The sequence below is a fragment of the Scomber scombrus genome, chromosome 13 (genome assembly GCF_963691925.1).
Source record: "Scomber scombrus chromosome 13, fScoSco1.1, whole genome shotgun sequence".
NCBI classification, from domain to species: domain Eukaryota; kingdom Metazoa; phylum Chordata; class Actinopteri; order Scombriformes; family Scombridae; genus Scomber; species Scomber scombrus.
This window is the reverse complement of record NC_084982.1, coordinates 16949333-16976600: the sequence shown is the minus strand read 5'-3', so window position 1 is coordinate 16976600 and position 27268 is coordinate 16949333. Positions and strand designations below refer to the sequence as shown.

General features: G+C 40.6%; 5 protein-coding genes across 6 annotated transcripts in view; 3 read left to right on the top strand and 2 right to left on the bottom strand.

Moving 5' to 3' along the window:
- Positions 1 to 27268, top strand: part of arsh (arylsulfatase H) — a 208697-nt gene that overhangs the window by 113786 nt on the left and 67643 nt on the right. The window lies entirely within an intron of this gene.
- On the bottom strand, positions 178 to 12083 carry sona (SON DNA and RNA binding protein a). Of its 2 annotated transcripts, none has more exons than XM_062431414.1 (10): positions 11957 to 12083; positions 9903 to 9999; positions 9157 to 9358; positions 8106 to 8182; positions 6234 to 8015; positions 5279 to 5696; positions 4164 to 4690; positions 3510 to 3997; positions 3258 to 3350; positions 178 to 2547 (listed from the first exon to the last, which is right to left on the bottom strand). In XM_062431414.1, the coding sequence occupies exons 2-9, from the start codon at positions 9928 to 9930 to the stop codon at positions 3276 to 3278; spliced, it is 3597 nt and encodes a 1198-aa protein (XP_062287398.1). In that variant the 5' UTR covers positions 9931 to 9999; positions 11957 to 12083; the 3' UTR covers positions 178 to 2547; positions 3258 to 3275. The 2 variants fall into 2 exon arrangements, with proteins under 2 accessions (XP_062287398.1, XP_062287399.1); XM_062431415.1 differs by having other exon boundaries at positions 178 to 2495.
- On the top strand, positions 13210 to 16823 carry ercc1 (excision repair cross-complementation group 1). Its single transcript, XM_062431413.1, has 9 exons — positions 13210 to 13358; positions 13557 to 13931; positions 14155 to 14258; positions 14526 to 14625; positions 14977 to 15053; positions 15420 to 15519; positions 15797 to 15868; positions 16101 to 16169; positions 16259 to 16823. The coding sequence occupies exons 1-9, from the start codon at positions 13299 to 13301 to the stop codon at positions 16319 to 16321; spliced, it is 1020 nt and encodes a 339-aa protein (XP_062287397.1). The 5' UTR covers positions 13210 to 13298; the 3' UTR covers positions 16322 to 16823.
- Positions 19857 to 24290, top strand: prmt2 (protein arginine methyltransferase 2). Its single transcript, XM_062431411.1, has 9 exons — positions 19857 to 20067; positions 20205 to 20399; positions 21091 to 21252; positions 21908 to 22072; positions 22194 to 22369; positions 23166 to 23295; positions 23374 to 23510; positions 23792 to 23966; positions 24172 to 24290. The coding sequence occupies exons 1-9, from the start codon at positions 19981 to 19983 to the stop codon at positions 24202 to 24204; spliced, it is 1260 nt and encodes a 419-aa protein (XP_062287395.1). The 5' UTR covers positions 19857 to 19980; the 3' UTR covers positions 24205 to 24290.
- On the bottom strand, positions 25088 to 26612 carry LOC133992710 (zinc finger protein 708). Its single transcript, XM_062431412.1, has 2 exons — positions 26508 to 26612; positions 25088 to 26196 (listed from the first exon to the last, which is right to left on the bottom strand). The coding sequence occupies exon 2, from the start codon at positions 26154 to 26156 to the stop codon at positions 25107 to 25109; it is 1050 nt and encodes a 349-aa protein (XP_062287396.1). The 5' UTR covers positions 26157 to 26196; positions 26508 to 26612; the 3' UTR covers positions 25088 to 25106.

Sequence of the window (27268 nt, the reverse complement as noted above, 5' to 3'; positions counted from 1 at the left end):
AATTATTTTTAAAAAATCAAAGTTTATTGATGAGCTCCTGTATTAATTCTAGTCATCAACCAGGATGAACAGAACTATTCTCCCCTCCCCAGTGTAGACAGGCATAGTGTCTATTGTAAATGTGGAGGAATACATAATGAGACTAACTGAAGTGAACACAGCACACAAAGACATCGATATATACAGATCATTGAGGTTTTTAATAATCATCAACACATTTATGTACAAAGCAAGCGATGTCATATTCAAATGACCAAAAAATGAATCCTAAAATGCATTTTCTTCATTTTTCTGTCATTAAAATACCTAAAGATTACTTCAGGGAATCAACTCCAACAGTTCAAATACGTTTGGTTCAGAATCAGTATAATTACAGTCTGACAAAAAACAAAACAAAAAAAACCCCGCTTCACAGATCAATCTTCTACAGTTAAACAGCCCTGGGCACGGTAGGGTGAATCCACAATAATTTCCCTCTCCAATGAAAATAAACCGGAGTAATGAGTGGAAGATTCCTTAAAAAGCAGAAAAACTTCATCCCTGCCAGTTTTCCCTAAAGCACCAAGTTCGTCTTTGTTCGGTTATCTAATTCCTTTAGTGAAATACAGACCCTGTTTACCCAGACACGGCTGACACAACAGACCTAAGTCAGGTCAGGGTAACAACAGTTATTAAATGTATCAGGGGATCAAATGTAAATGGCTTGTTGGGCTTTTCATTATGCATGCATCTTACTAAACATCCTGTAATTCACAACAATTCCCCCAAGTTATCACCTGAATACAGCGCTGCAAGTGATGTGTAAATCCTTCTTCAAAAGAGTAGCATCTTGAGACAACCTGATTGTCTGGTACACAAAAACCTTTGACAACTAGAGGCATACTCAGCTTTCTACATTCATCTCTATTATCACTACAAATAAATGTGTCACCTCCCAACACGACAACACAAATTATGTTCTCCTTTTGTGCCTCTCAAAAAAACCCACAAATAGAAATTATGTTTCAAAAATGCAAACAGCTAAGCTGAAATGCAAAAGCATCCCTAAAGTCAATTTAAAATGTCAGTTGTTTTTTATCATGAATTCAGTCACACAGTGAAATACAAATGTTCTGAACAAGTAATTACCTCTATCAATGGTTTGAAGTTTGGGGGAAGCTGCATTCTTGCACCTTCGGTTTGTTATCAAGACAAAAAATGTGTTGAATGTATAACTTGAGCTCAGTGAACTAAATCTTTATTGTGGTGAGAATCTGCAATTTAAACAACTAGGCTAAAGTATTAATGATAAAGTTCTGTTTGGTTCCATCATCTGGAACCTCTAAGACAGCACGAATGAGCGACGTTTTCACATGGCAGTCGCTAAGAAAATAAAACCCGGATGACAAATGATGGAAACACAGACCTTTCAAACTTTTGCACTCTACCAAACAGCTTCTAGTTTTAAAATGTCAACATGGTGATTTGCAGTAAATATTAACAGTTTGCTTTCTGTGCAATTTAAATTCTATTATATATTAAAGTTTCCTGCCAATCACACAACACTGCATGTTTATACAGTGGTGTTAAAACTGTGGCAGATGAATAGTCAGGTTAAATCTACAGCACAGATGTTTCCGATTTTTTAAAAATCCAAAAAAGCCCAAATGAAAGGCCAGGTTAGTGGCTTAAAAAAAACAAAAAGAGGGGGAAAAAAATCTTGCCCAGGGCTGTGCTAACTTAATTAGTTATGCTTTGTGAAAGGAGAGGATACTTTTTGTCATAGTCAAAATTCAAACCTTGTTTTCTTTGCAGCCAATTTATTCAGTCATTCCCTTCCTTCAAAATAATCAGATGTGGCACCGTTTCAGGATTCACAATACGTCGACTCTTTTGCCCTGCCTTTAACCAGGCTTCCAAAAGCAAATCGCGTGTGAGGATTGACCAGAACTAAGTCAGCATTAATTGCTTAAAAAAAAAAACACAGGGACTAGAGATAACTGAGGGAATACAGCAGTACAGGAAAGCAGTGTCCAATTAACACAATTATTTAAGAAACCATAAAAGTAAAACAAATTTAGAGAAACTAATCTTTTACAAAAAACACTTGCGCCACTAGATTTATTTTTTTTTTCCTCTTCAGTCTTTACAACAGTGACTGCTTGAACGAGCAGCAACACTGAGGGGTTGATGGTGAAAGTCACTATATACACACACACACAATGCGCACACATACTCTGAGTCACTTTACAGTCATACAACTGCGCACACAAGTCAGCGTGCCCAGTTTTCTCAGTGGTTTTCACAGGTGACAGTCGGCCAGTCTCTCGCTCGCTCTCTCTCTCTCTCTCTCTCACACACATAAACAGAAGCAAACTGGGGAGATGAGTGGGGCGGTGGCTTGTGCCGGTGCTCCTATACTGTAACTGTGAAAACTAGGGTTGTCTTCTTCTTGGTTTATGAGGCTCAGTCACGTCATCTGGCTTCAAAAGGGAACTGCAGGAAGGTAGGTCCTCCTGTAAAGCATTTTTTTAAAAACATTTTTCTTCATTCCTTTGAGAGGAGTGGCTGCACGTGGACAAAAAAAGTAAGTTTGTTTTAACATGTTATGTCATTAGTTTATATATATATATACATTACAGACATGATCTACCTTTTTTTAAATACTTAAATGGTTTATAAATGGTGTTAATAAGACTAAGTAAGAACCACAACTTGCAGTGGCTCTAATGCTAAACTGGTATCTAGTTGTCATGATATGCATCTAAACCTAAATTTAACAAAATAAACAAAGATAAAGTACAATATTAACATGCAGAACTATCACGACATGCACAAAAACAAAACAAAAAATCCATGTAGGGCTATATAAAGATGGAAAATTAAGTGAAAACCAAGATCATAAATATAAAGTTGAGGGGATAAATGGACGCATGACATGTTTGGAAATATATCAAGAAGGGATAAGAAGACAATGATGGAAAGATAAACACTTTGTGGACTACAGTGTGGTAGAATAAAGAAGTATTTTCTAGTTAAGTAAATTGTTAATTAAAAAAAAAAAAGATTTATAATGTAAATACAAAAGTGTAATTGAGTTGCGGATAAAATAACACCCAAATATGATATATATATATATATATCTATTAAGGAAATAGGAACCATGTCATGCCAAATCAAAGTACGCACAATTCATACTGAATAAAGTGAAATGAATTCAGCACAAAAATAAAGACAGGCTGTCAAAGAAATGGAAGAATAAAGGTTGTCACTTTTACCTTGAGGGCTTGGTGGTTTTAGCTTTCATCATCTGAGACATGGGGTTTAGCAATGGCCATCTCCTCCTTGCTATTTGCAATCATCTTACATTTCTACAAAAAGACAGACAAAAACATTAGTTGCTTTGAGTAAGCACAGTAATGCATACACACTAAACACTTTCTATCGAACATGTACACATACCGTGCAGTCATTCTCAAGCAAAAACACACATGGACGCAGACTAATTTTCACCCAATATCCATATTTACCTCAGTAAGCTCCTTGATGGTATGTATGTTAGCTTGCTGAGTGACCTTCCTCTTTGCTTCCTCAATGTGGTCCAGATTAAGGGTTGGGGCTGGGGGAGCGAGGCATGGGGGAGGCTTGTTAGTGATGGTAGGAAGTGGAGCCAGGGGAGGCATGGCCGCCAGAGCACCCATGTTGGTCAAGGCAGCCGTCATAGTAGCTGCTGTCATACTCGCCATAGCAGCACTCATGGTGATGTTTGACATGCTGGGCATTCCTGGAATTGTAGGTAACCCCATTGGACCCATGTTGGGCATATTCGGCATGTTGGGCATCCCCATGCCCATTGGGAGAGGTAAAGGTAGAGGAAGGGAGAGGGGGGCAGGAGATGGAGTGGGTAGAGGGAGCTGAAGGATGGCTTTTGGCCGAAGACTCTCGGGAATGGGCACCCCAGCCTTAGCACACATGGCAGCAGCATTAGCCTTGGCTATCTCCAGTAACTGGTCCTTGTCTGAAGAAATGAAGGGCAGAAGAGATGGAGGGAGGGCAACAACAGGGCACAGAAAGGGTATTTAGAGAGGGAAAGAGAGCTGGATTAAGCATAAGAGCAGTGTAAAACAAAATATGTAAGTGTTATACAAGTGATTGTCAGTAGTTACAATAAATAAATGTTTTACCCAGCTCAGTCAGCCGTGGAGGAGTCTTGCTGGTGCTGCGTCGTGTCCGGGAACCTGAGCGGCGTTGTTTGCGGAGAATGAGGACTGGAGAGTGACTGGGTTCCCGCTTCCACCTGTCCCGCCTGTCGAATGAACGACTGCGAAACACAGGGCGCCTTCCTCGACCCCTTGACCTTGACCTGCGCCTACGATCAGAGGAACGTGACCTAGATCGCCTGCTTCTGTCTCCTGACCTGGACCTTTTCCTCCGGCCTGCGGACCGGCTCTTGGATCGCTTGTTTCTGTCTGTGGACTTGGACCTCCTCCTCCCTCGGCCGTTGGGGGAGCGGGATCGTCTCTTGCGGGCTGGAGAGCGGGACTTGGATCGGCGTATCCTGGATCGTGACTTGGAGTGTGATCGCTTACGCCGTGTCGCAGAGCGGGAGACACTAGCCTTTCGCCGCCGGGCAGGACTCCGAGATTTTGACCGCCGTTTTTTCCTTTCAGATGGAGAAACAGATTCTCTCTTCCTCACTGGAGACTTGGACCTGAGGAGAGGTGAGTGAAACGGATAAATAAAGTGCAGGACTGTATAAAAATATGTGATGGCTTTTTTCGTTATACTTTATTTTTTCTAGTGCAGAATGATGCCGGCATTGAGGTATTTAAAGGTTCGGTGTGGAGAATTTGGTGGCAGCTAGCCGAACAGCCGTGGTTGAGATGGAAGATAATATTCATGGTTTAATTAGTGTACAATCACCTGAAAATAAGAATCGTTATGTTCTTATTTACTTAGAATGAGCCCTTTATATCTACATAGAGAGCGGGTCCTCGTCCAGAGGCCAACATGTTGTTGTTACTACAATAGCTAAGAACACACAAACCAAACACTGGCTTCTTTTGTGTGTTTTGTGAGTTTATCGGCTACTACAGGTTGTCCAACACGCTTGGAAGAGAAGGGTGAGGGAAAAGGTAGTTGGTTGCAATCTGCAACCTCACCACTAGATGCCACTAAATCTGGTTAATTTTATGCAATCTTAAATATTTAATACCTTACAAAACACCCTAATTTAAGGCTGTTTAAAAGATGCACAGATGCATGATGCAGGATGGATGTTTCCACATACACTACAAACCTGGATTGCTTCCTTCTGGATTTGGTCTTGGATATTGATCGTCGAGGCGATGACGTTGGGCGTGAAGGTTTCCGGCGTTTTGTAGGTGAACGTGACTTTGACAGCTGCTTTTTCTGCATTCTTGGAGATGCTGAACCTGAGGAGCTTCTCTGGCGTTTGGATACTGTTTTAACTGGAGAAGTAGAACCCTCTTCTTCATCTGAGCCTTCTGAACAATCTGACCCATCTGGACCAGTGCCAGGCTCTCTGGAACCAGACCTGGACCTGGAAATATCTCGTTCATTGGATGAACTGGCTTGCTCCCTCTGTTCCTTTTCATTGCTGGGAGAAAGGGTATGAGGCTGCTCCTGCAACTTATCTGAGGAATTCCCAGCTTGGGAGATGGAGGCAGCTGCTGAGGGCACAGGTTTCCATGAACCTGCAGAATACACGTTAAACAGCATTGAGGCATATTAGCCTATTTTAGGGAAACATACCACATACATTATTCACAAATAAATATGATATACTTTTCTTAAAGAACAACGGTGAAGCAAGATGATAACTAGCAGTTCTGATCAGGTGGAGGTGAAGGGTTACTTGACTGACGTTTCAATCGAATCAGATGATAATGGGATTGATCAATTTTAACATTTTCTGACAATTTCACACAAATACAATTTGTGAGTTTTAAGTTTTTCAAATTACAGTTCAGTTCAGTTATAGTCATTCAGTCACTGTTGCTCTTAGTGCCACAGCAATCCCTGGCCTCATATTACTTTACACACAAATTATCCCAAGAGAGCACTAGTCATGAATCTGGAATAAATACCAGAATTGTATTAGGTGGTAAAAAGACGGATTGGTGCATCGCAACTCAAGCAGAAATAGCGTAGCAATTTCAGGAACAAAATCAGACAAAATTTGAGATGCTCTAGTTTGATGCAAAACAAAGGGATTAAAAAGCTGGCCTCACCTGCCACAGTGGAAACTGCTCCACTTTTTCCAGCTGCCTTCACACCAAATGTCTGCTCTGCCTTAGGAGAGGAGGACCTCTTCTCCTTGACAGGAGACAAAGATGTGGATCTGGCTGGAGAAGAGCTATCAGAATGCCCCTCACTTGACTCAGACCTAGACCTGGACTTAGATTTGTTCAAGCCAGCAGAGACAGATTTAGACTTTGACCTTCTGCTACTCTTCTTGGGAGATCTGGACCTCCTTTTGCTAGGTAGTGGTGAGTGTGACTTTGATCGGTGCCTTCGAGACAACGAGCGAGATTTGGAGCGTTTTCCAGACCTTGGTGGAGACCGGTTTCTCCTGGCAGGGGACAGAGAACGCTTTTTGACTGGAGACCTGGATTTGGACAGCCGGCGAGAGGGAGGGGTTCTGGATTTTGTCCGTTTACGGGGACTCTTAGATTTGGAGCGACGGTTACGCTTAAGGATGACAACGGATCGTGATCTTGTGCGCCTGCTCCTGCGAACTGACCGAGAGCGTGATCGGCGGGATCTGGTGGGTGGCGACCTCCTACGTCGAGACAAAGACCGACTCCTGGAACGCCTGCCTCCTGCACGCCTTGCCGGTGAACGGGAGCGCCGGAGAGGGCGTCTGGATCTAGAGCTGGAGCGACGGGTTCTTGTGACAGACCGTGAACGCGAACGCCTTCCAACTGCACCGCCACGTCTAGGTGAGCGGGTCCTGGAGCGCCTTGTGCCTCCACGGGAACGTGACTCTGACCTTCGACTTCTCCTTGGAGACCGAGATAGAGAGGGAGATCTGCGCCCACCCCGTTTAGGCGATCTTGAAAGCTTTCTTTTCGGAGTGGGGGGACTCTTCCGTCTCTTTGGTGACACAGACAAGGAACTTCTTCGACGTTTAGGAGACTTGGACTTCTTTGGAGATTTTAACACCTTCTTCTTGGGGGTGATGGAGCGAGAGGTGGACCTGGAGCTGGCTCCCTTGGGAGACTTTGGGGTTGGGGAGCGGGACCTCCTCCTAGATTTAGGGGACTGAGAACGAGACACAGAGCGCGTCAGTTTACTTTTTATAGCCTCTAAAAAGTCAGCTACAACTCCCCTAAGAGGAGTGGTAGACTGTTTTCCCTTTGAGGTTGACCTGGAGTGAGTTCCTGACCGTTCTGACCGCCTGCTGGGACTAGGTGACCGACTCTGACTTGACCCAGACCTCTTAATGTCTAGGCCCTTGGAAGGTGAAGGAGACCTTGACCTGGATGAATCGCGTGCCCTTGGAATTGAATTAGCCTGATCTTTCAGGATTGGGTCATCTCTTGGGGTTGTACCTTCCTGTTTAGGGATAATGTCAGGGAGTTCCTGGGCATGGCTGAATGTACCATCTCCATGACTGCTTTCTATCTTAACTGTTGTCGTCTGTGTTCTGTCATCCTGGCCTGCCAAGGATTTTTCTGATCCATTGGTGTTACTGCCCTTCCCTCCAGTTGGGGAAACATCCATATCTGATATGTCCTCTTTCTTCTCATCCCCTCGTTTGCTTTTTGTCACCAGTTTGGATACTGGTTCTTGCAGGTCAGGTGCTGCAGCTGGGGAGTATTTGCCATCACTAGTACCTTTAGCCCCTTCCCCTTCAGACTCAGAACCTGAAGCTGAGCTGCTCTCAGATGGGGAAGGAGATGGGGATTTCTTTTCCTGCTTTTCATCTTTCTTCTTCTTCTTTTTCTTCTTCTTAGAAGTGTGTCTTTTATGTTTTTTGGATTTTGAATCTCCCTCCGTGTCAACACGATCTGAGATGAGAAGTGAGTTTTTTTTAAATCAAGTAAATTAACTAGTTTCAAAGGTAATATGGATAATGTTTATGTGTGAGCGTCTCCTACCTGTAATTACATCTCTTTTACCGTCCTCCTTCAGCCCAGTATGGTCTCCACCTCTTGTAGCTGCTGCCAATCTGGCACTATAAACACAAGGGAAAGTAGTTTCACAAAATAAGAATTTTCCTTGTTAATATTGAAAAGGTGCACCTCCATGTGAAGTTCCCAATACCAACAAAACATCAGTAGGTCACCTTTCAGTCTGAGTAAGGTACAAAGTCTTATTTAGCAAGCATAAAAATGCTCTTAGAGAAAAAAAGGCAACTTTTCTCAAACAACCTTCCTAGATGATACTGGAAGCAATGATTTCGAACCACAATTTGCATTTGTGTTAAAGGCCCCATGAAACAGAGGTTAGAGCATCTTTGGCCTCTGTATAATGACGCATTTCACAGTGAGACTGAATAGTTGAGTGGTGAAAATTTGCGCACTGATATCCAAACATACATGTCTTATTATTATTGCTCTGTTAGGTACTACATCCCACAAACTGTGAAGTTTAGTTTTTTATGATGAGTGTGGCTAGTTACTTGCCCAAAGTCACATTTGATGTTTTTTTGGTTGTTTTTTTGTAAACACTCCTGAGGGCATCATCAAACATTTGAAACATTTACAGGAAGAGAAAAGCCAGGATTTTTTTAATAGTCTGAATTAACAACTAAAACAGACACATATGATTAAAACTGGGGAAATGTTTTTTTTTATTTCATGTGGACTTCAAATGTGGCTTGATACTTTTTGTCTCTTATACCTAACAATGCACATCATGACGATGTTTTATGTATGTAAATCAAGCATCACAAAATCCAGCAGGCAGAAATGTATTTAAGTAATAGTGTGTAATGTTCAAACACTATGGCCACAATCTGAATATGAGATTTGCAAGCAAAGTGATGCAAAAATGTGCCAACTTTTACGTACTTTATTTACTACACAACGTTAATCATATAATTCATAAAATGTAAAGAAAATGCATCATTTTGATTTAATAAACCTAAGAAGACAACAGTACATTTAATCCACACAATGTATTTTAATTAAATTTAAGTGTTTCTACCTGGCTCTGGTGGTCCGGACCGGTTTTGGTAGAGACTCCACATCCGACTCAGCGCCAGATTCTGAGCTGCTGTCTTTTTCACCCTTCCTCCTCCTCCTCTTCTTCTTGCTCTTGTGTTTTCTGTGCTTCTTGTTTTTCTTATGGGTCGGCTCATTCCCTTCCTTGGCATTCATGTCATCTTTTTCAGGTGCCTCATCCTCACCTACACAGGGCACCCAGTATTTCAGATTATACAGGTCTCTAGCAAATCCATAACATGTACAAACCTTTGAGCAAGTTATTTCTTATTTGATTTGATTAGTTCTGCACTTAAAATTTGTACATTTAATTTTTCGTGACCATCTTATTCCTTTAAATGTAAAACTCTTTACACAAAGAATAAATAGATTTATAACTGAGAGACATTTAGCAGACATTGATTAGCTTTTCATCTCTGAATGCAGCTTTGAAAATAATGCTTTTTTTCCCATGGAGATGGCGCAACCATACTGTGCTATTGGGTGACTTTTTTTCTTCTTCAAAGAACAGCAGCAGAATTGTTTTGTATAAAGGTAATGTCACTGACCGTGTCACCCAAATGCAACTATGATGTGTCTTATGTAGTTTCGGGGCAACAATTAACTTTATGAAAGAGGCATAATCTAAAATGTTCAACCTGAGAGCTGGGAGAAAGTAGTAGTGAAAGGAATAAAACTGGACATAAATAGAAATTATGCAAATGTATTTCTGTCCTATCTATCACTCACCTGAGGGAATGTCCACAGCACACTCCATTGTGCTGGTGCCCCTACTTTCGTAAATGGCCCTTTTGAAGTCACTGGTGCGCTGTTCCCTCACTCAACACTGAAGAGAGAATCAAAGCATTATGACTTCAGCAACAAAAATGGCACAACCAACAGAAGAATTTATAACGTACAACAAAATATAAGTAAAACCACCTGTATTACATTAAATACATGCAGTACCAGTGGTTGGCCCACAATAATTCCACAAGCCCAGCAAGATATATTTATCCAAATATATTATATAGGTATGGGCACAGAGGATCGTTCTAAAATTGGTACCTGCCTGACCAGTCAGAAGCAAAATAGCTCATGGGCAGTCGCGCTGCAATCTGTATTTGAATGTCATTCACTCATTTAATGACACCTCTGCCCCACCAACCTCAATGCTTGGATACAACAACTATATGTCTCAGGACAAAGGTAAACAAAAGTTGGCGCTATTACCAAGTAGATAATCACACTTTTCTTTTGATTAATTTAACAGCGGTGGATGTCTACTAACAGATCAACTATCTTTAGATAATTAATAAACTGCAACTGCAAGCATCTAAATCTGCCAAAGGTAAAGTTACAGCAGAGTAAATCCTAACATTGAGATTTAACCAACAAGCACGGTCCACCTGCACTCAAATACAGTATTGGAAGGAGTACAAAGCCCATTTCACACATGGAGTCTATCTCTGAAATGTTTATGAACGTTTCTAGTATGGGTTCATGTGAGCATGGGAACAAGGATGAATAATCAGGAAAATCTGTACCGCCAATTTCCAACATCAAGACCTCCTCGTAAAATTTCACCGAAAATGCAGGTACAGGCACGTAAAGGCTTACGTCCACCTGACAAAACACACTATGTGGAGTGAGCAAACCAATCACAACGCTCCGCTGATGAAGAATTTCACTCCTCGACCTGTTTAGGATTTCCTTGCCAAAGCTTTCACGGGTGATTTCATAACTAACAAGCAATACAAGTTATTTTGCATGCAAACAAGTTAATTTTTTCATGAGTGGCTGATGACTATCACCATCAAACAGCACACAATCACCCAGATCCCTTTCTAACCCAAACAAAAGGCAGCATTTCCTGTAGCATTTCCCAGGCTACAGTGAAGTAGTTTGGTAACAAATTTACAGATATTTCTACATCAGAACAGATCTAAATCAAAAACCACTATATTTAGACTCGTCACATCTTAATGATAATAATCTACTCAAGACAAGTCTAAGTATAGTGGTTTGTGATCTAGACAAGTCGTCTAGATGAGGAATAAAAGCAGTGATTTCGGCCTTTTCATAAGCAAAATAAAGATGACGCTAATCTGAGAGTGGGTTTAAACAAACGTAATGCACTTTTGCTACTCTTTTATTCTTTATTAAGTGTAAGTGGCGGCAAAAAAGTGAAAATCAGCCGCTAAATATCATTGTTTATGTTTCCCTTATGGCTGAATTAGAAGCTCCGGGTCGTAAAGCTAACTTCAGCGTCGTGGTTGCCAACATATTATATTAGATTGCAAGTAGCGAAATTAATCCAAGTGGTCCTGAAACATCCTGTCAGTGGTTAAGTTGCACAAAATGTAGTTGTTTAACACTTAACGTTAAGCCAACTGACTCCATGGATAAAAGAATGAGAAAGAGAGGGGAAAAGTTTTGAGCAGCAGCATACAGTTCATTCACACGTTAGGTAACGCTATCAGGCCTGCAGCTCTAACATCCATGCACAGATCACTGCAGCATCTAAAAGCAACCCAACGAGAGCTTTTATTCATATAGGAAATAGTTTGTGGTTTCTGTATATTATATGAATTACTAAATCTGTTTTGAACGCTTATTTTATACGTTAGATAACGTATAAGCAATAAAAGCAGACAGGCTGCCAGCACGCTGCGGCCTCAGCAGGCAACGCACCGCTATAAGTTAGCACGAATGTAGCTACACCGATTAGCTACTCCGCGGTTTCAAACAAAGCAAGCCCGCTCGTTCACCACAGAGCTGTCGATTCTCTAGCGCATAATTACCCAGTTTGTGTTCAGCTGCTGCAGTCCTTGTGTAGAAAATCCCAAGTGGTTACAATTCTGCAGTGTGTGAAACAAAACAACCGTTGAATATGCTAACCGTTAACGTTAGCCTGCTAACAGATCCGCCATGATGGGGAAATGGTATCCCAACATGCCATGCTGCGCAGTTTGAATGGCGGCGTCACTGTCTCCTAGGCAACTCAACGCCCCGCTTTAGCAACGGACTATTTGACATAATTTCACTTATTGTACAAATATCTTGATTTTATGGAAGTATTGAAGCCCGCCAATGTGATGACACAAAAATAATGATGTAAGTCAATTATAATGAGAAACCTTCTCCAAATAATGACTAAGTATCTCAAAATAATGAGAAACTATCTCAAAATGACTAGTAACTAAAAATAATGGAGTAATGACTGAATCTCAAAATAATGGCTTAGTAACTCAAAATAATGACTTAATCTCAAAATAATTTAATTTATTAGAAACACCATTCAATATAATATACCCAGTACGCCACCACCACTTAGCATGACATAAACATAAAGTAGAATTATCACTTTTTTTGATAATGTCAAGAAAGACTGAAAATGTATAAACCTCAAAAAAGTATAATTTATACAGGTTCACAGTGTTTCTGTCTGTCTTAAAACAACAGTCAGTTGCCCATATAAACACTGAAAGAGATGTTCCTCACTGTTATAAGAGTAAGAGTAAGATTTATCTTTATTGATCCCACTTTGGGAGAAATTCAGATTGACATAAGTAGTACAGTGGGGAAAAAGGATCAGCCTAAGGGTAAAAGTGATCAAACTAAATAAAATAAAATATAATAATATAAAATACTATATACAGTAAACAATCTCTGTCTAAATAAATCTGCAATATATAAATGTTGAATATTCAGAAGCTCTTGAGATTATATACATGTGTGATGTGTGCAATGTTCCTAGGATTAACATAGTAAGGAAAACGTCTTTTTTAGTGGGAGGTAGTGGGAGCTGTGTTGTTGTACAGTCTAATGGCTGATGGTATGAAAGAGACCCTTCCAAGCATTTTAAGGAGGGCTATTCATACTGACTATTAAGAGATCCCCTTCAAATGTGTTTTCAGTGCAAGTGGTGGGGCTTATATGAAACTTAGTCATAATAAGTGAATATCTGCCACCTTCACATCTATCTATCCATCTGTTCGTATTTTTGGAGATTACACTTTTATTCTGAAGGGCCTGCGCCGGAAGTGTCATGGCTGCTGCTTGTTTGTGTCTGTCAGTGTTAGGAAAGAGAAAAACGTTACATTAAGTCAAACTCACGGCCAAAGTCGTTATAAGTTCAGAGACATGAAAAAGAGATTTAACATCAACCTGGATGATTCAGCTTTCACCAAAGAAAGAACACCGGTCGGTATTTTTGCTTTGATTTACATTCACGGCAGCTAGGCTAACTTTATTTAACAATTAGCTTTCAAATTCAAATTGTAAATGGCTTACAAACTTAGCACAATATTTAGGTTAGCTTGCTAAAATGTGTGATTGTTTTAATCATTTATTTTATAATTTTCGACTCTCAAACTGTAATGTAATGTCATTGCATTCTAGCTAAAGCCCCAGTTTCAGCCTTCATCGACCACAGCTGCATCCTCATCAAAGCCTGCTCCTGAGTCAGTGGACCAGCCTCTGTCCTATGCACAATACATCGTCCAGAGTAAAAACCATGTACCCGCTGCTCCTCAGAGAGACGGTTCCTCCTCTAAACTTCTTAGAACTGAAGGTGAAGGAGGTACCAGTCTGAAGCAAAGCGAGTCTGCCACAGAAAGATGTGAAATAGGGACTGAGAGTGGATCTGATGGTGCGGAGAAGAGTAAGGAGACACAGGTGACTGGTACAGACCACACAGAGGGGACCTGTCAAAGCCTCAGCCTGGGTCCCAAACCAGTAGGGTCTGGGAACTGTATTATCGTCAGCCCTCGACAGGTAGGCATCATAATGTTTGCATAAATGTATCTAAGCCATCCATTTTCTATCCCTGCTTCAGGGATTCAGGCAGGGTTACATTACAGAGCAGGTTTATTTTTGGTAGTCCCCATGGATGCATCAGGCTCTTGGGTTATTTCTTGAAATAGTTTAACTTTCAGGCTTGTTTGTCAGCTTGCACAATGCTAGGTTTCACATCACATAAATGTTTTTATTATTTCAGAGAGGAAATCCCATTCTGAAGTTTGTGAGGAGTGTCCCTTGGGAGTTTGGAGATGTTGCACCAGACTACATCTTGGGCCAGACAACTTGTGCGCTCTTCCTCAGGTTCGTTTTTGCGCCTCCAGATTGTGTGTTTATGTGTGTGTGATACCACACCACAGAGAGGTGCTGCTAGCGTGTGTACAAAGGGGAGTAAATTGTCTGTGCTTTGTTTCATGTTTCATTTCTCCAGTTGTGTATGTGGTGTCATACACAATACATTATCCTAATGAGCACTGATGTTTGTACTGAGACTTTGATGGGTTTTTTTTTTGTTCATATCTTTTCCTGTGTTTATTTGTTTTGCTTTGATGTCGTTTTTGGCCCTTGAAGTCTGAGGTATCACAATCTCAATCCAAACTATATTCACGACCGTCTGAAGCAACTTGGACAGACTTTCACCCTCCGAGTGTTACTGGTTCAAGTAGATGTGGTAAGTAAAAAGATGCTTCATAATTCAGCTTACAGTGACTGTAATCTGTATATCAAATCTGATTTCTATAATGTATTTTAACCAACTGTGCTAAAAATATGGCATCAGTTCCAAGCTGTCAGAAATGTCCTACAATGCTCTATTAGCAAAACAGCATAAAGCATTTTTCAGGATTGAATTATAATTTAAAAGCTTTTACAAAAAAGAATTCAATTATTTGAATATCACAATTTTGCAGTATTGAAATTTCCCTTTTTTAAATTATTTTTGCTAATATGCCTTGCTGTCATATTTCATCACATATCATTTGTCATCTCCTGCTTTGATATTTCATTTGGTTTTTCATCACAGAAAGATCCTCATCATGCATTGAAGGAGTTGGCTTGCATATGCATAATGGCTGACTGCACTCTCATTTTGGCTTGGAGGTGAGACCTGCATCTGATTGCCAAGAACACTATACTGTTTGTTACTGGAAACAGACATGAGAGTGAACAGAGAACCAGTTTTAAATACATCAACTTCATGATATGCAACGATCTGAGCCTTGCTACCTAAAAAAGTGTGTATTCTGGAGATATATAATATATATATGAGATATATGTACGTTTTTTTAATGCAACCTTTAGGATGTTTTTAACATCTGGCCAGGGTAAACAGATGAAAAATTCTTTTCCAGGTTGACTCTGGCTCATATATTTTTTCCTTTGATCAACGAGCCTCTTGCCTGACAAAGAAACAAATCAAATGATATAAGTAACATTCTTAATACTCTCTTCATGTTGAATTGACAGTTCAGAGGAGGCAGGACGTTACCTGGAAACATACAAGTCCTATGAGAAGAAACCAGCAGACCTTCTGAAGGAGCAAGTTGAAAGAGATTACCTGTCAAAGGTTTTGATTGCAAACACTACTCATGGATTCACCCTTTCAGAATGAAATATTTCAAAGTCTGACAATGTTTGGAATTTTAAATAAAATGTTATGTATAATTTTTTGCAGATTTTAAACATTTTCAAAATTAGAAAGACATTTAACAGAGTATGATGCAGCCATATACAAATGTTAAGGTTAATAATCTTATATCTAATAATATTTTTCAAAGTCTTATCAAACTGTTTATTTTATTACTTGATCAATAATGCTGATTGGATTTCTGTTTGTTTTTAAGGTTACAGACTGCCTGACAACTGTGAAGTCTATAAACAAGACAGATGCTATTACGATGCTGTCCACTTTCTCTGTGAGTACCCTTGGGGGGAAAAAGAACGTAGTTTCCAGTCCATTAGCTGCTCCCAACTGCTAAAATGTATCAGATTGATGCCATATTAAAGTATAATTGGCCAATTTGGGAATGTACTCTGAATTAATTGTCTTATTCTAGTAATAGTTTGATTTATCGATGCTTCCAGAGGTAATGGCCTAGTGCAGTCAATAAACTGAGATTATGAATTTTGTGCTTTCTTTTTTTACAGTCTGTAGAAGGAATCATCAGTGCCTCTAAAGAAGACCTGGTTCTCTGTCCAGGCCTTGGACCACAGAAAGTGAGGAAAATTAGATGTTCACCATATGAATATAGAGAAGGCAGATGGAATATTTATTAAATTACTAAGTTGATATTTTGTGCTTGCAGGCGAAACGACTGTACGATGTGCTCCACAAGCCCTTCTACAAGTCAAAGACTAAAGACAACTGAAACAACCGCTGTGTGACTTGTTACTGAGAAGAAGTTGGTTGTTGCATTGATCAGCATGCAAGCACAAAAAAGAGACAATTAAATGCTTAAAAGTCTTTCACATGTTCATGTTACTTTCTTTGTGGCGAAGAAAGAAATATGTGTGCTGTTACTCAAACTGAGAATAAGCTACTAGTGTGAGAAAATTTAAGACTGAAATCTTCAGCTGTAAGAGTTGCACACTGATGTCATGAGTTTTGGTGTAATACCATTTGTTCGTTGCTGAATTCATTTTCTGAATTTGACTTAATTTCTTAATAAATATTTTGTGATATTTTATACTATATAATGTTCCTTAGTTCTTTTTTAGTGCTGAAATGTCATACAAACACTTCTATCGCTTTAGGGGCAAATTGAATAAATGTATTATACAGAAAATGGAATTTGTACATTTTGTCCAGTATTGCTGCACATTGACTCCTCTCCCCACATAAATAGGGCAGGTTCTGAGGGTTGGGGAGATGGATAAACTCAGGACATGTATTATTTATATGTCAAAGAAAACCTCTCTAAAATTCTTATATTTCTCACAGTATAATAGGAAATGAGATTCTGTCTCCACCTTTATTTGATGACAAAGTGAACACAGCCTGGCCTCCCTGGGTCGTCTGTTCTGCCTGTGACAGCCTGTTTCTATGGCCAGGCTGTGTCCACTCAGTCTGTACATTGTTAGAGTTTTACTTAGTTTTCTATCAATCATGGTGGTCAGGTACTCTGCCACCATGTACTCTCTGTTTAGGGTCAAATAGAATTCTAATTTATTTTGTGATATTTGATATAATTTTCTATTTGTTTTGAGTTGATTTGGTTGGACCAGATTGTTTGGTTTGTGTCCTGAAGCCCTGGTGTGTGTGGGCAGAGCTTCAGGACCATCTGGCAGAGGGGACTCTTATATTTGCTCAACTGTTGGCACTGAAGGGTTTTGTACTGGTAGGAGTGGGGGTCACTGGATTGGAGGTGTTTATAAAATTTGATGGCTCGTTTTTGAATTTTAATTATTAAAGGGTATTGGCCAAGTTGTGCCCTGCATGCATTATTGGCTGTGTGTTTGTGAATTTCAAGTATGTTTTTGCACAGATCTGTATGCAGGGCTTCCAGCTGATGTTTTTCACTTTTTGGAGGTCTTGGCTGGTTAATGGACCCCACACTTCACTACCATATAATATTATTGTAATTTGAGTCAGATCCTAATTAGAATGTCAATGGGATTTTTTTCTTTTGATGGTGTAAAAAGCTCTTCTTGCCTTTGTCTTTAATTTCAGTCACAGCCGTGTCAAAATGCCTAAATATGTGTAATGTTTTGTCTGCTCAATTTCAATATTTCCTAAATATTGTGAACTTATTTTTCAGAGAGTTTGGATTTTCGTCATTTTGCATTTACGTTTTTGAACGGTTAGTATTTTTCATGTTTACAGATAGTGCCAATCTTTGAATTTGTGGAGGATGTTCAGGCTCTGCTGTAAGTCCTCTCTGAAGGGAGATAGGAGGACCAGGTCATCAGCATCAACATCAGAACAGCAGACATTTGACCTCTGTGTCGTGCAGATTCACACTAGGGGCTGTGGATTTTTGCAGTTGTTCTGAAAATGTATTTCTATATATGTTTAAAAGGCTTGGGCTCAAATTGCAGCCGTTTTACCCTGTGGTACTGTTTGAAATTGTTAAGAGAATTATTTATCACTCTCAATAAAGGAGACTGGATTCGAAACAACAGGATATAGGTTGAATTTATTTGCTTGTACAAGCGGAGCGTTTCACAAATGCAACAACAAGAGTTACAGGAGAAAAGGCTCCACAAGGAGCGTTGTCAGAAAGGCTTTATACTGTTCTTTACTTGTGCTGTTTCAGCCCCCTCCCATAGCAGGCAGATCTATTCCATAGTCATAACGGTTACTCAACAACTTAGACATATTCCATAGATAGCATCATAACGGTTCTTCAGTTCCCTTAAAGCAGACAAGCAGAAGTTCCACTCCCTGACCTGTCTCTGACCCTCCATCACACATAGAGTTGATCTCTCTCTCTGCCAGTCTCAGCAAACCGTTGAAACAGGAAGTATCAAACATTCATGTAAAAATAGGAACACACACACATTGTATTATTTCAAGACATCTGAAATACATCATAATCCTAATTTTTATAACAGAAATAATTGGTTCTTTTGTTTCCAATTCTAATTGCACATTTGTTATTCAGATACATTGATTTAATTAAAATGTAGGTTTTACCCCCTGCGCCACTCTCTAATAATAGTTAAGAGAGTCTTCCATGACAAATACAGTCAAAGGACTGTAGGACAAATCTACAAATCATGAATACATTTTATTTTTATTTTGGTGCATTTGTGTGTTAATGAGAGTGGTGAGGGTAAAGATATGGTCAGATGTGCAATGGTTAGGCATTAATCCAATCCTGACTTTTATACAGGACATTGTGTTCATTGAGGAATTCAACTATACAGGAGTTAATGATACTGCAGAGCACCTTGCCCATACAGCTGGTGACATATATCCCTCCGTAATTCTGAGGGTCAATTTCATTGCCACTTTTAAATATAGGTGTAATAAGACCATTACTCCACCTCTCAGAAAAAAGCCAATTGGAATTTGACTTTTTTCATTTCATTTAGTATTCAATCAGATCCACATGCCTTTTTTTTGCTTTTGAGGGTCTTCAGTTTGTTTTCAAATCATTCATAGTAATGGGGAAATCTAGGGGTTTTTGGTTGCCTTATTATCAGTATCATATTTTATAGTTTTTCAAGTAATTGTCTGGTTTCTAAGTCAGTTCCAGATGTTGTCGGCCCAAATAAGGTGTGAAAATGTTCAGTCCATATGTCTCCACCCTGTGTGACCAGCTCCACTGATCCCACTAGGAATTTTATTCTGTATATATGGGGGCAGTGTAGTGGAGCTCTCTGGGTGTGGGTGCAGGATATTGATTTGAACTGACTAATATATCAAACAGAGGGACCAAAACCACTCCTTTAACTGCAATACTTTAACTACATCAAGGTGATAATACTACTAGTATGTAGTATTTGTCATGCAGGACTTTTACTTGTAATGGTGTATTGCTACATTGCTGTATTGGTACTCAATGTATATGTTTGAATTTGAATAGTTAATGACTGCAAACATTACATACAAGTTTTGGATATACAGAGAAAATGAAAATTACTAAGAAATGCCCAAAGGTATTTCAGGTATTTAGCATTTTCCAAATAAGAGGTAAAAGGTGGCCAAAAATCCTAGATTTTCCCCCACAATATTTGTTTTCTAATGACAGCTTCTCTAAGGGAAGTAAATAATATATTTGCTCAAGAAATATATTTAAAAACAAATTGGAGCAGTCTTATCTTTCCAATAATACAAAATACGAAGTAAAGCATGTATTGGAGCTTTTTGACGAGCACTCTTCTCTTCATCACTATTTGTCCGACAGTACCTGAAGGCACCGTAAGCGAAGCTGACGTCAAAACAGGAAGTATTTGCTAAAGCCACACCAGTGATGTTTTTACCGCTCATTTCACAGCACTAAACAGGTTTATTCTTTATTGAAAGACAAACCTGTTCTTCCATGAAGACGTGTTAATCACCGGAAACAAAACAGAGACAGACATGCAGTCAGAGAAAGAGGATGAGGAGGATGCATCTCCTGAAGAGTACTTGGCTCTGTGTAGTTTTACTGGAAGCGACAGTGATCAGGTTAGAGACCCTAACCCCCCCCCCCACACACACACACACACACACACACACACACATACACATATATGCATCTATATAAACACCTGAAGGGTTATAAAGGAACGTTACTAGTTATAACTGCGGTTTTTGTCCCGCAGTTGACTTTCAGCAGCGGGGACAGGCTGCTTGTACATGTGAAGACCTCCTCAGACTGGTGGTGGGCAGAGCTGCAAGGGGACAAAGGTTACGCCCCTGCCTGCTACCTGCGGCAGGGTGCAACTGAGGAGGTGGAGGACGCTTCCCTGGAGGATCCGTGGCAGGACGAGGAATACTTCGGCAGTTATGGGACACTGGTTAGAAATGTTAAATTATCTACAAGTTGCACCATTTAAAAGCTTAACATCAGACTGTTTGTGCAGAATTACCCGAAGAAAACAGACTGGGAGCAGAAATTATTTAAATTAGGTCATCCATCTCTTGCACAGGACAGGTACACATATTTTCAAGTCTGTCTTAAAACAAGTCAGGTGTCCAAATGAACTTTCTTGCAGTAATCATTCCTCCTGTTTATGATGGCCAGTAGAGCATCCCTCCATAATGCACTAACAATGTAAGTGATGGGGACAAAATCCTGTTTCAGTGTTTCATTTGGTAACCCGACTGTTGTTTTAAAACAGACTTAAAAAAAACTGCGAGCCTACCTTTAAACACATTTTCCTTTGTCTAAGCTCTGTGTTCCTTGGTGGTGCGTTTAAGCAACCTTCAACCTCAGAGAGAGCTGCAGAAATACACCTAATTTACAAACCATTAGAGAAATCAAACACAGAATAAATACTTGTATTTAAAAAGCGGATGTTCTGCTATTAAAGGTCAAACCTTTGCTTGTTGCTTCTGTCTGAATGAGCAATAATCTTAACAATTAAGACTTTTGGTGTTATAATATAAACAGCGGAAACTGTAAACTCATGACATATCACATGCTATACTGATATACTACTGCAGCTACTGTAGTTTTATTTTTTTTTTAAATGTTTTATGATACAGAGGCTTCACTTGGAGATGCTGTCAGACAAGAGCCGCACTAAGGCGTACCAGCAGGTTGTTCTCAGCAACAGTGCTTCTCTGAGAAGTAAGGTGGTGATGGACCTCGGCTGTGGGACTGGCATCATAAGCCTGTTCTGCGCTCAGCTGGCACAGCCTTCAGTGGTAATGCCAACAGTCTGCCACAGGCTATCTCACACACACACACACACACACACACACACACACACACACACACACACACACACACACACACACACACACACACACACACACACACACACACACACACAGGGTGCTTATGTTGTGACTTCCACAAAATGAAATTCCTTGCATCCATTCCAAGTTAAATTTAAGGAAGTCATCTGTTGGTTTATTTAAGGTTGTTTATTGATTTCTGCAGGAAATGAACTGGATCTTTCCATTCCTGCGCCTACAAATATGAGCACATAGGTTCACACATACGTAGATGTTTGTTGTTGTGTTTTATTGTAAGCTTTGGCCATTTTTTCATACCATCTGGCAAAAGAGTAAGTTAATTCCTATTTTTGTAATGTTTAATCTCAAACTATTTTTAAAATCTCACCACATAAACACAGAGTAGCACTCGAATATCATGAAAATGTGCTAAACTCCTAAAAACAACACAAAACTTCTCTCACAAAATGTCCAGATAATATAGGCTGAAAATATGTCAACTTTACTCCTAGTTGTGCTGTATGTTGCACATTACTGTACCTCTACTCCCATCTGCTGGACAAGGGAGTATTGCTACAAGATATAGTGTACACAGTGTGAGAAATTATCTGTGGTATTGTAGGTGTATGCTGTAGAGGCGAGCTCCATGGCCGAGTACACCAGACAGCTGGTGAAGCAGAATGGATGTGAGGAGGTCGTCACAGTGCTGCAGGGGCGAGCTGAGGAGATCGAGCTGCCTGAGCAGGTGGACATCCTGGTGTCTGAGTGGATGGGCAACTGCCTGCTGGTAATAATCACTCTTCCAATACTGTTTTTACCACTAACAATAATGTTTTTGCGTGCAATTTTTTTTCATTCAGATTTGAATATGCAATGTCATGTTTCTATCTCCTCTCCCTCTTGTCTAGTTTGAGTTCATGGTGGAGTCAGTCCTGCTGGCCAGGGACCGCTGGCTGAGGGAAGGTGGTGTTATGTGGCCTTCCTCCGCAGCCCTCACCCTGGTACCGTGTCAGGCCAACAGCTATTTCGCAGAGAATATGGCCTTCTGGGAGCGGCCCTATGGCCTTGACTTCACCCCCCTTCAGTAAGGGCCATTAGTCAGCCGTACTCTGTGCACTTTGCCATGTCTCACTCTTATGTTTTTGCACTGATTTTCTACAACAAGGTCACAATACTGAGAATCATTTTCATTAGAGACTGTAGACATTCAGGTCAGATCAGATGTGCTAGTCTGTGATCCAAAAAAAGTTCCTGCACACCAGAAGGTCTTAGCATCAGATATGTAGCATCTACATAATTTGAGGAGAAAAACAAAAAATGTTACCCACTGTCCATCACTTCAAATCATTTAACAACAAAACATTTTGGTCCTTAGACCATCAGGCAAAATAAATAGAAACAAAAAACAATCTGTCACAAAGTGCCTCATTTTTTATGCATAAAATTTGTAACTACTGACTTTTCAAGCCACAATACTTACATGTCAAACCCGGATGACAAACAAAGGATGGGTGAGTGATTATATAGTATGTCCTCAACCCTGGGCGGATCAATAACATTTCCTTTATATGGTCAATTATGTGGTTAACAGATATTTAGGGAAAACAGGATGCAAGTACATATAAGGTGAGTAGCAGAACAAGCAGGCACAAGGTCACAAAGAGGAAGAAAGTGCAGCTGTGTAGATGACTCCGTAATATTGTGTAGTTAAAATGACCCAGCATACACCCCATAGAAACTCATTACTGTTTACAGCTACTCTATTACTTAACTGTCTTGTGTACTTATAATTAATTTGCCCTTCTCCCTCTTGAGTTGTATTACATATAATCTGTGGCAGCAGCTTAGTTTCTGCAGTGTTGAACATTTCATCTCTGCAGGCCTTTGGCACAGCAGGAGTTCTTCACCAAGCCCAAGTTCAGCCATCTCATTGAGCCCGACGACTGCCTCTCTACCCCCTGTGACGTCATCTTCCTGGACATGTACACTTTGAAAGTCAAAGATCTGGAGGTGCTGTTTTAGTATTATAAAGTTGCTCCATCCCATAATAGTTGTGTTTTGTGGCTAATGGAATGTAGTCTTTCTCAGGAAATCGAGGGTCAGTTTCAGTTTTGCGTGAAGAAGTCTGGTTTTTTCCATGGATTCACCGCATGGTTCACTGTTTACTTTGAGAGTCTGGAGGCAGAAGGTGCAGCAGTGGAGTTGAACACCGGACCTGACTCTGAGTAAATAAACCTATTCACTCTGTTGTGCTGTAATAACATTAAGAAGGCTGCTTTACTCATTAGAAGCACTGCTCCAGGGCACGTGCAGCATCTTTAACAGCCAACACACATAATTCAAGTAATCAAATAAGTTAGTGGTTAACAGGCAAACACTTTAGACTTTATAACCAATGTCAGATTACATTTCTGTTACATGCTGCAAAAAACTAATACTTATAAATGAGTATCTTAAAAACCCTGAAACTGCCATGCACGTCACTATTGAACTTTTCTCTCTTCAGGCCAACACATTGGAAGCAGACTTTGTTCATGCTCGACAGGCCGGTCAGTGTGAATGCTGGAGACTCCATCAGCGGAAGTGTTCTTCTGCGCAGGAACCCTATTTGGAGGCGCCACATGACCGTTACCCTGCACTGGAAGATCAACGGCAACACACAAGAAACAGACAATTGCCAGGCAAACATCCTGTTTTCACTTTACACTCCTTTCATCTCATGGTTGATTGACTTTTTTTATTATTTTATGTGGCGTAATGCGTTACATTTTAACCATGCAATGTGAGTTTGTTACATACTCAACCCATTAGCTTCCCAAGAGTCTACACATGACTTCAGAGTCTTAATTGGAGTCTTCACTTTTTTTCCCCCCTCTCTATCCATAGGTCGGAACGAAGAGTTTCCCCATGTGGAGGTGACAACTTATCACCATCTCTGCCAGCAGTGGATTTCCACAGAAAACATCTCTTGAGTTTAGGGTCAGTAAAGTATAACTTGTAAACTGCTGCTGGACTGGACTGAAATGTGACTTTCATATGATAATGAAAGTAGCAGTCAAAGGAGCCTCATCTGGCTGGACATGAAGTCATACTATTGTAAGTCTGATGGCTACAGGCCCAGGTGGTACAGCGCACCATGAACTGTGCCAAGAGGAAATGAGCAGAAGAAGTTGTTATATGCTCATAATGAACTGTGGAGGAATACTAACAAGATATCTGAAAGATATTTGTGATCTCAAGGTGCAACAAAAGAAATGAATGAAACTAAGTTTTTTATGGCCATTTTAGTCACTGCATTGTGCTCTACAATACGCATTTCATTTACATTGTCATTTGTATGAGTGCTACACATGCCAGTAGGTTTGTATGGATATAAAAAACAACAGATTAACAATAACTAAAAATGATATTACATGTTTCTCTATATTAAAGTGAACAAAGTGCAACTATGAAATGTTAGTTACAAATGTTAATTTGCCCTATGACCCAAAATATCAATTAAAAAACAAATGGAGTGACTACAAAGTTAATTCATTGTTCACAATAAAATTAATTATTCAAAAATAAAATAACTACAATTAATGAATTCTTGTTGGCAAATTGTGGGTCATATGAACATATTTTGGGAGTTATTAAACCAGAAATTGTTCTCGGTCCCTTTTGAATTTACTACTGATGGTAGAGTTTTAATTTGCTCTGTTGGTGACAAGTGAGACAAGTTGAGAGCCAGTTGAACTAACATGAGGATACTGCCTTGCTTCATTTGTTATCAAGTTCTGTGGTAGAACCTGATTTTTGTTTCCTGGATGCGCCCTTGTTGATCAGGGCTCTGTTTTGCTCTTGACTTTGGCTCTGGAGCGTGTGTTGATCTCAGAGGATAAAGGCTGGGAGGGTGAGGAGGATTCAGGAGAAGGAGGCCTGGAGAGCGGGACAAACATAGGAGGTTTAACCACTTTGTCTTTAACTTGCTTGTTTTTATCCTTTTTCTGCCTTAAGTGTTTATCACAGTGGTTTACAAACGTATCCAGCTTGACAAAGGTCTTGTTGCATACTTTGCAGTGATAGGGCCGCTGTCCCTTGTTGAGGTGTATGTGCAGCCTGATGTATGACGATCGTACAAAGGTGCGGCAGCAGACGCCACACTTTAGATCCTCAGAGCTACTTTGTGTGTTCTGGGGATGGTTGAGCGTTGCTGTCGATGCTGGCTTTTCCTGCCCGGAGGACTCCTTGTGAGAGTGCAGAAGTGACAAAGAGCGGAAACCCTCACCACACTGCTCACACTTGTACGGTCGCTCCCCTGTGTGCAGGCGAACATGTGCCAGGAGCCCAGCCTTCTGGGTGAACGACTTGTCACAGAAGGTGCACTTGAAGGGCTTCTCGCCAGTGTGAAGTCGACGGTGAGTCTTCAGATGCGAGGCCCGGCCGAAGGTCTTACCACACTCTGGGCATTTAAACGGCCTGTCCCCGCTGTGGATAGTCTTGTGTGCCACCAGGTGGGAGGACTGATGAAAATACTTTCCACAGATGTTACATCTGAACTTCCTTTCTTTGTTGTGTGAGGCGAGGTGAAGGCTCAGGTGGGCTGAGGAGATGAAGGTTTTGGGGCACAGGGAGCAGCTGTGAGGGTCGAGGCGGGTGCGCCGGTGTGGCCGTCGACTGTTGGGGAGGCTGCTGCCCGCCTGGCAGGATGGACACTTAGAAGGACTGTCTATTTTGTGCACGCGTTGCTGTTTAGATGTGGTTGAAGTGTTGGTTGATTCAGGGTCAGAGTCTGGCTCTGGTAGGGTGAGACTGCATCCACAGTCTGAGCAACGCCCAGTCCGTTGGACTTTATCACTGGTTTTGTCCAGCATGGTGCCATCTACAACCATAGTGGGAGAAGTGGGGCTTTGTGACACATCATGGGGACATCTGAAAGCCAGAGACAAGTGTTTGTTATACAAGCATACATACTGGTGATCCCCAACCCCACCCCGTTTGTAAACCCATAAACATTATTACCATGCAACTAGTCGCCCAGTATGATCTCTGTCAGTTCATCTTTATAATGCCTGCTTGTGCGTCAATGCACGATACCATATCTCATCTGATTATTTGGGTGGAAGAAAAAGCAGGCCACAGTCGAAATGCACAACACAGCACATGCTAACATAGCAGCCTTTCAGCAGCACTGAGCCCTAAACAACGAGCTTTTTCGATGATGCAAGCAATCGTTTACATACCGTGTTCATTGTTTGACAGAAAATGGGGTTAAACGTGTTATATCTTGTAAGCATCACATCACAACGGGGAAATTGTCGGATCGCATTTCATTTCCTGCGTTTTCCTGCAAGAAGCTGGTTTGGTATACATTTTTTTTCCTAGGACGGTAAAGTCATGAGCCGCCTTGCACTACCTCTGATTGTTTTACCCTGATATTCTTACCCTATTTCTAACCAATCTCACTCCTCATGCCTAAACATGACTGACGAAGGCAACGAGTACCAGCCAATCAGAGGCAGAGTGGGGCGGGTCACGACTTTGCCATCCTAGGGGAAAAAAATTGGCATCCCGGCCATAGACTGTATATAAGCGTTTGCTGGTAAGAGGCTGCAGCAGCATCTAGCGAGCGGCGGATTAACTGTCATCAGTGATCATTTCATACAGTCATAAGGCACAAGCATTCAAACTATGTTGAAAATGAACGAAAATGAAATGAGCTCACATTAAACGTGTGTTTCTGGTAAATATGACAAAGACGTGACGGCCTTGATGTTCTTATTTGGAGACATGATGCTCTATCAGATCAGCAGCGGAAATGAGCAATTCATGGATATTAAGTAAAGTTTCGTTTCATCGAGAAAACCAGAGGAAAACAGTTGTTAGTAGGTGCTGTTAGTGCTGCCTCCTAAAGTTTCGTTTCACTTGAAGCAGGGCTGGATTTCAGAGAGAAATGAAAGAATGAGCAGACTGGAAACGACGTGTGATTTTGGGGCTGGACACC

Excerpts from the sequence above, each read along its gene's own strand:
- LOC133992710 (XM_062431412.1), bottom strand. The coding sequence starts at position 26,156 with ATGGTTGTAGATGGCACCATGCTGGACAAAACCAGTGATAAAGTCCAA.
- ercc1 (XM_062431413.1), top strand. The coding sequence starts at position 13,299 with ATGAAAAAGAGATTTAACATCAACCTGGATGATTCAGCTTTCACCAAA. Across the intron at positions 13,932-14,154 it reads TTATCGTCAGCCCTCGACAG|AGAGGAAATCCCATTCTGAA; the intron begins GTAGGCATCATA and ends TTATTATTTCAG. Across the intron at positions 14,259-14,525 it reads ACTTGTGCGCTCTTCCTCAG|TCTGAGGTATCACAATCTCA; the intron begins GTTCGTTTTTGC and ends TGGCCCTTGAAG.
- sona (XM_062431414.1), bottom strand. The coding sequence starts at position 9,930 with ATGGAGTGTGCTGTGGACATTCCCTCAG. Across the intron at positions 8,183-9,156 it reads GTCCGGACCACCAGAGCCAG|TGCCAGATTGGCAGCAGCTA; the intron begins GTAGAAACACTT and ends TTGTGTTTATAG. Across the intron at positions 3,998-4,163 it reads TCCACGGCTGACTGAGCTGG|ACAAGGACCAGTTACTGGAG; the intron begins GTAAAACATTTA and ends TCATTTCTTCAG.
- prmt2 (XM_062431411.1), top strand. The coding sequence starts at position 19,981 with ATGCAGTCAGAGAAAGAGGATGAGGAGGATGCATCTCCTGAAGAGTAC. Across the intron at positions 21,253-21,907 it reads AGCTGGCACAGCCTTCAGTG|GTGTATGCTGTAGAGGCGAG; the intron begins GTAATGCCAACA and ends GTGGTATTGTAG. Across the intron at positions 23,296-23,373 it reads TGAAAGTCAAAGATCTGGAG|GAAATCGAGGGTCAGTTTCA; the intron begins GTGCTGTTTTAG and ends AGTCTTTCTCAG.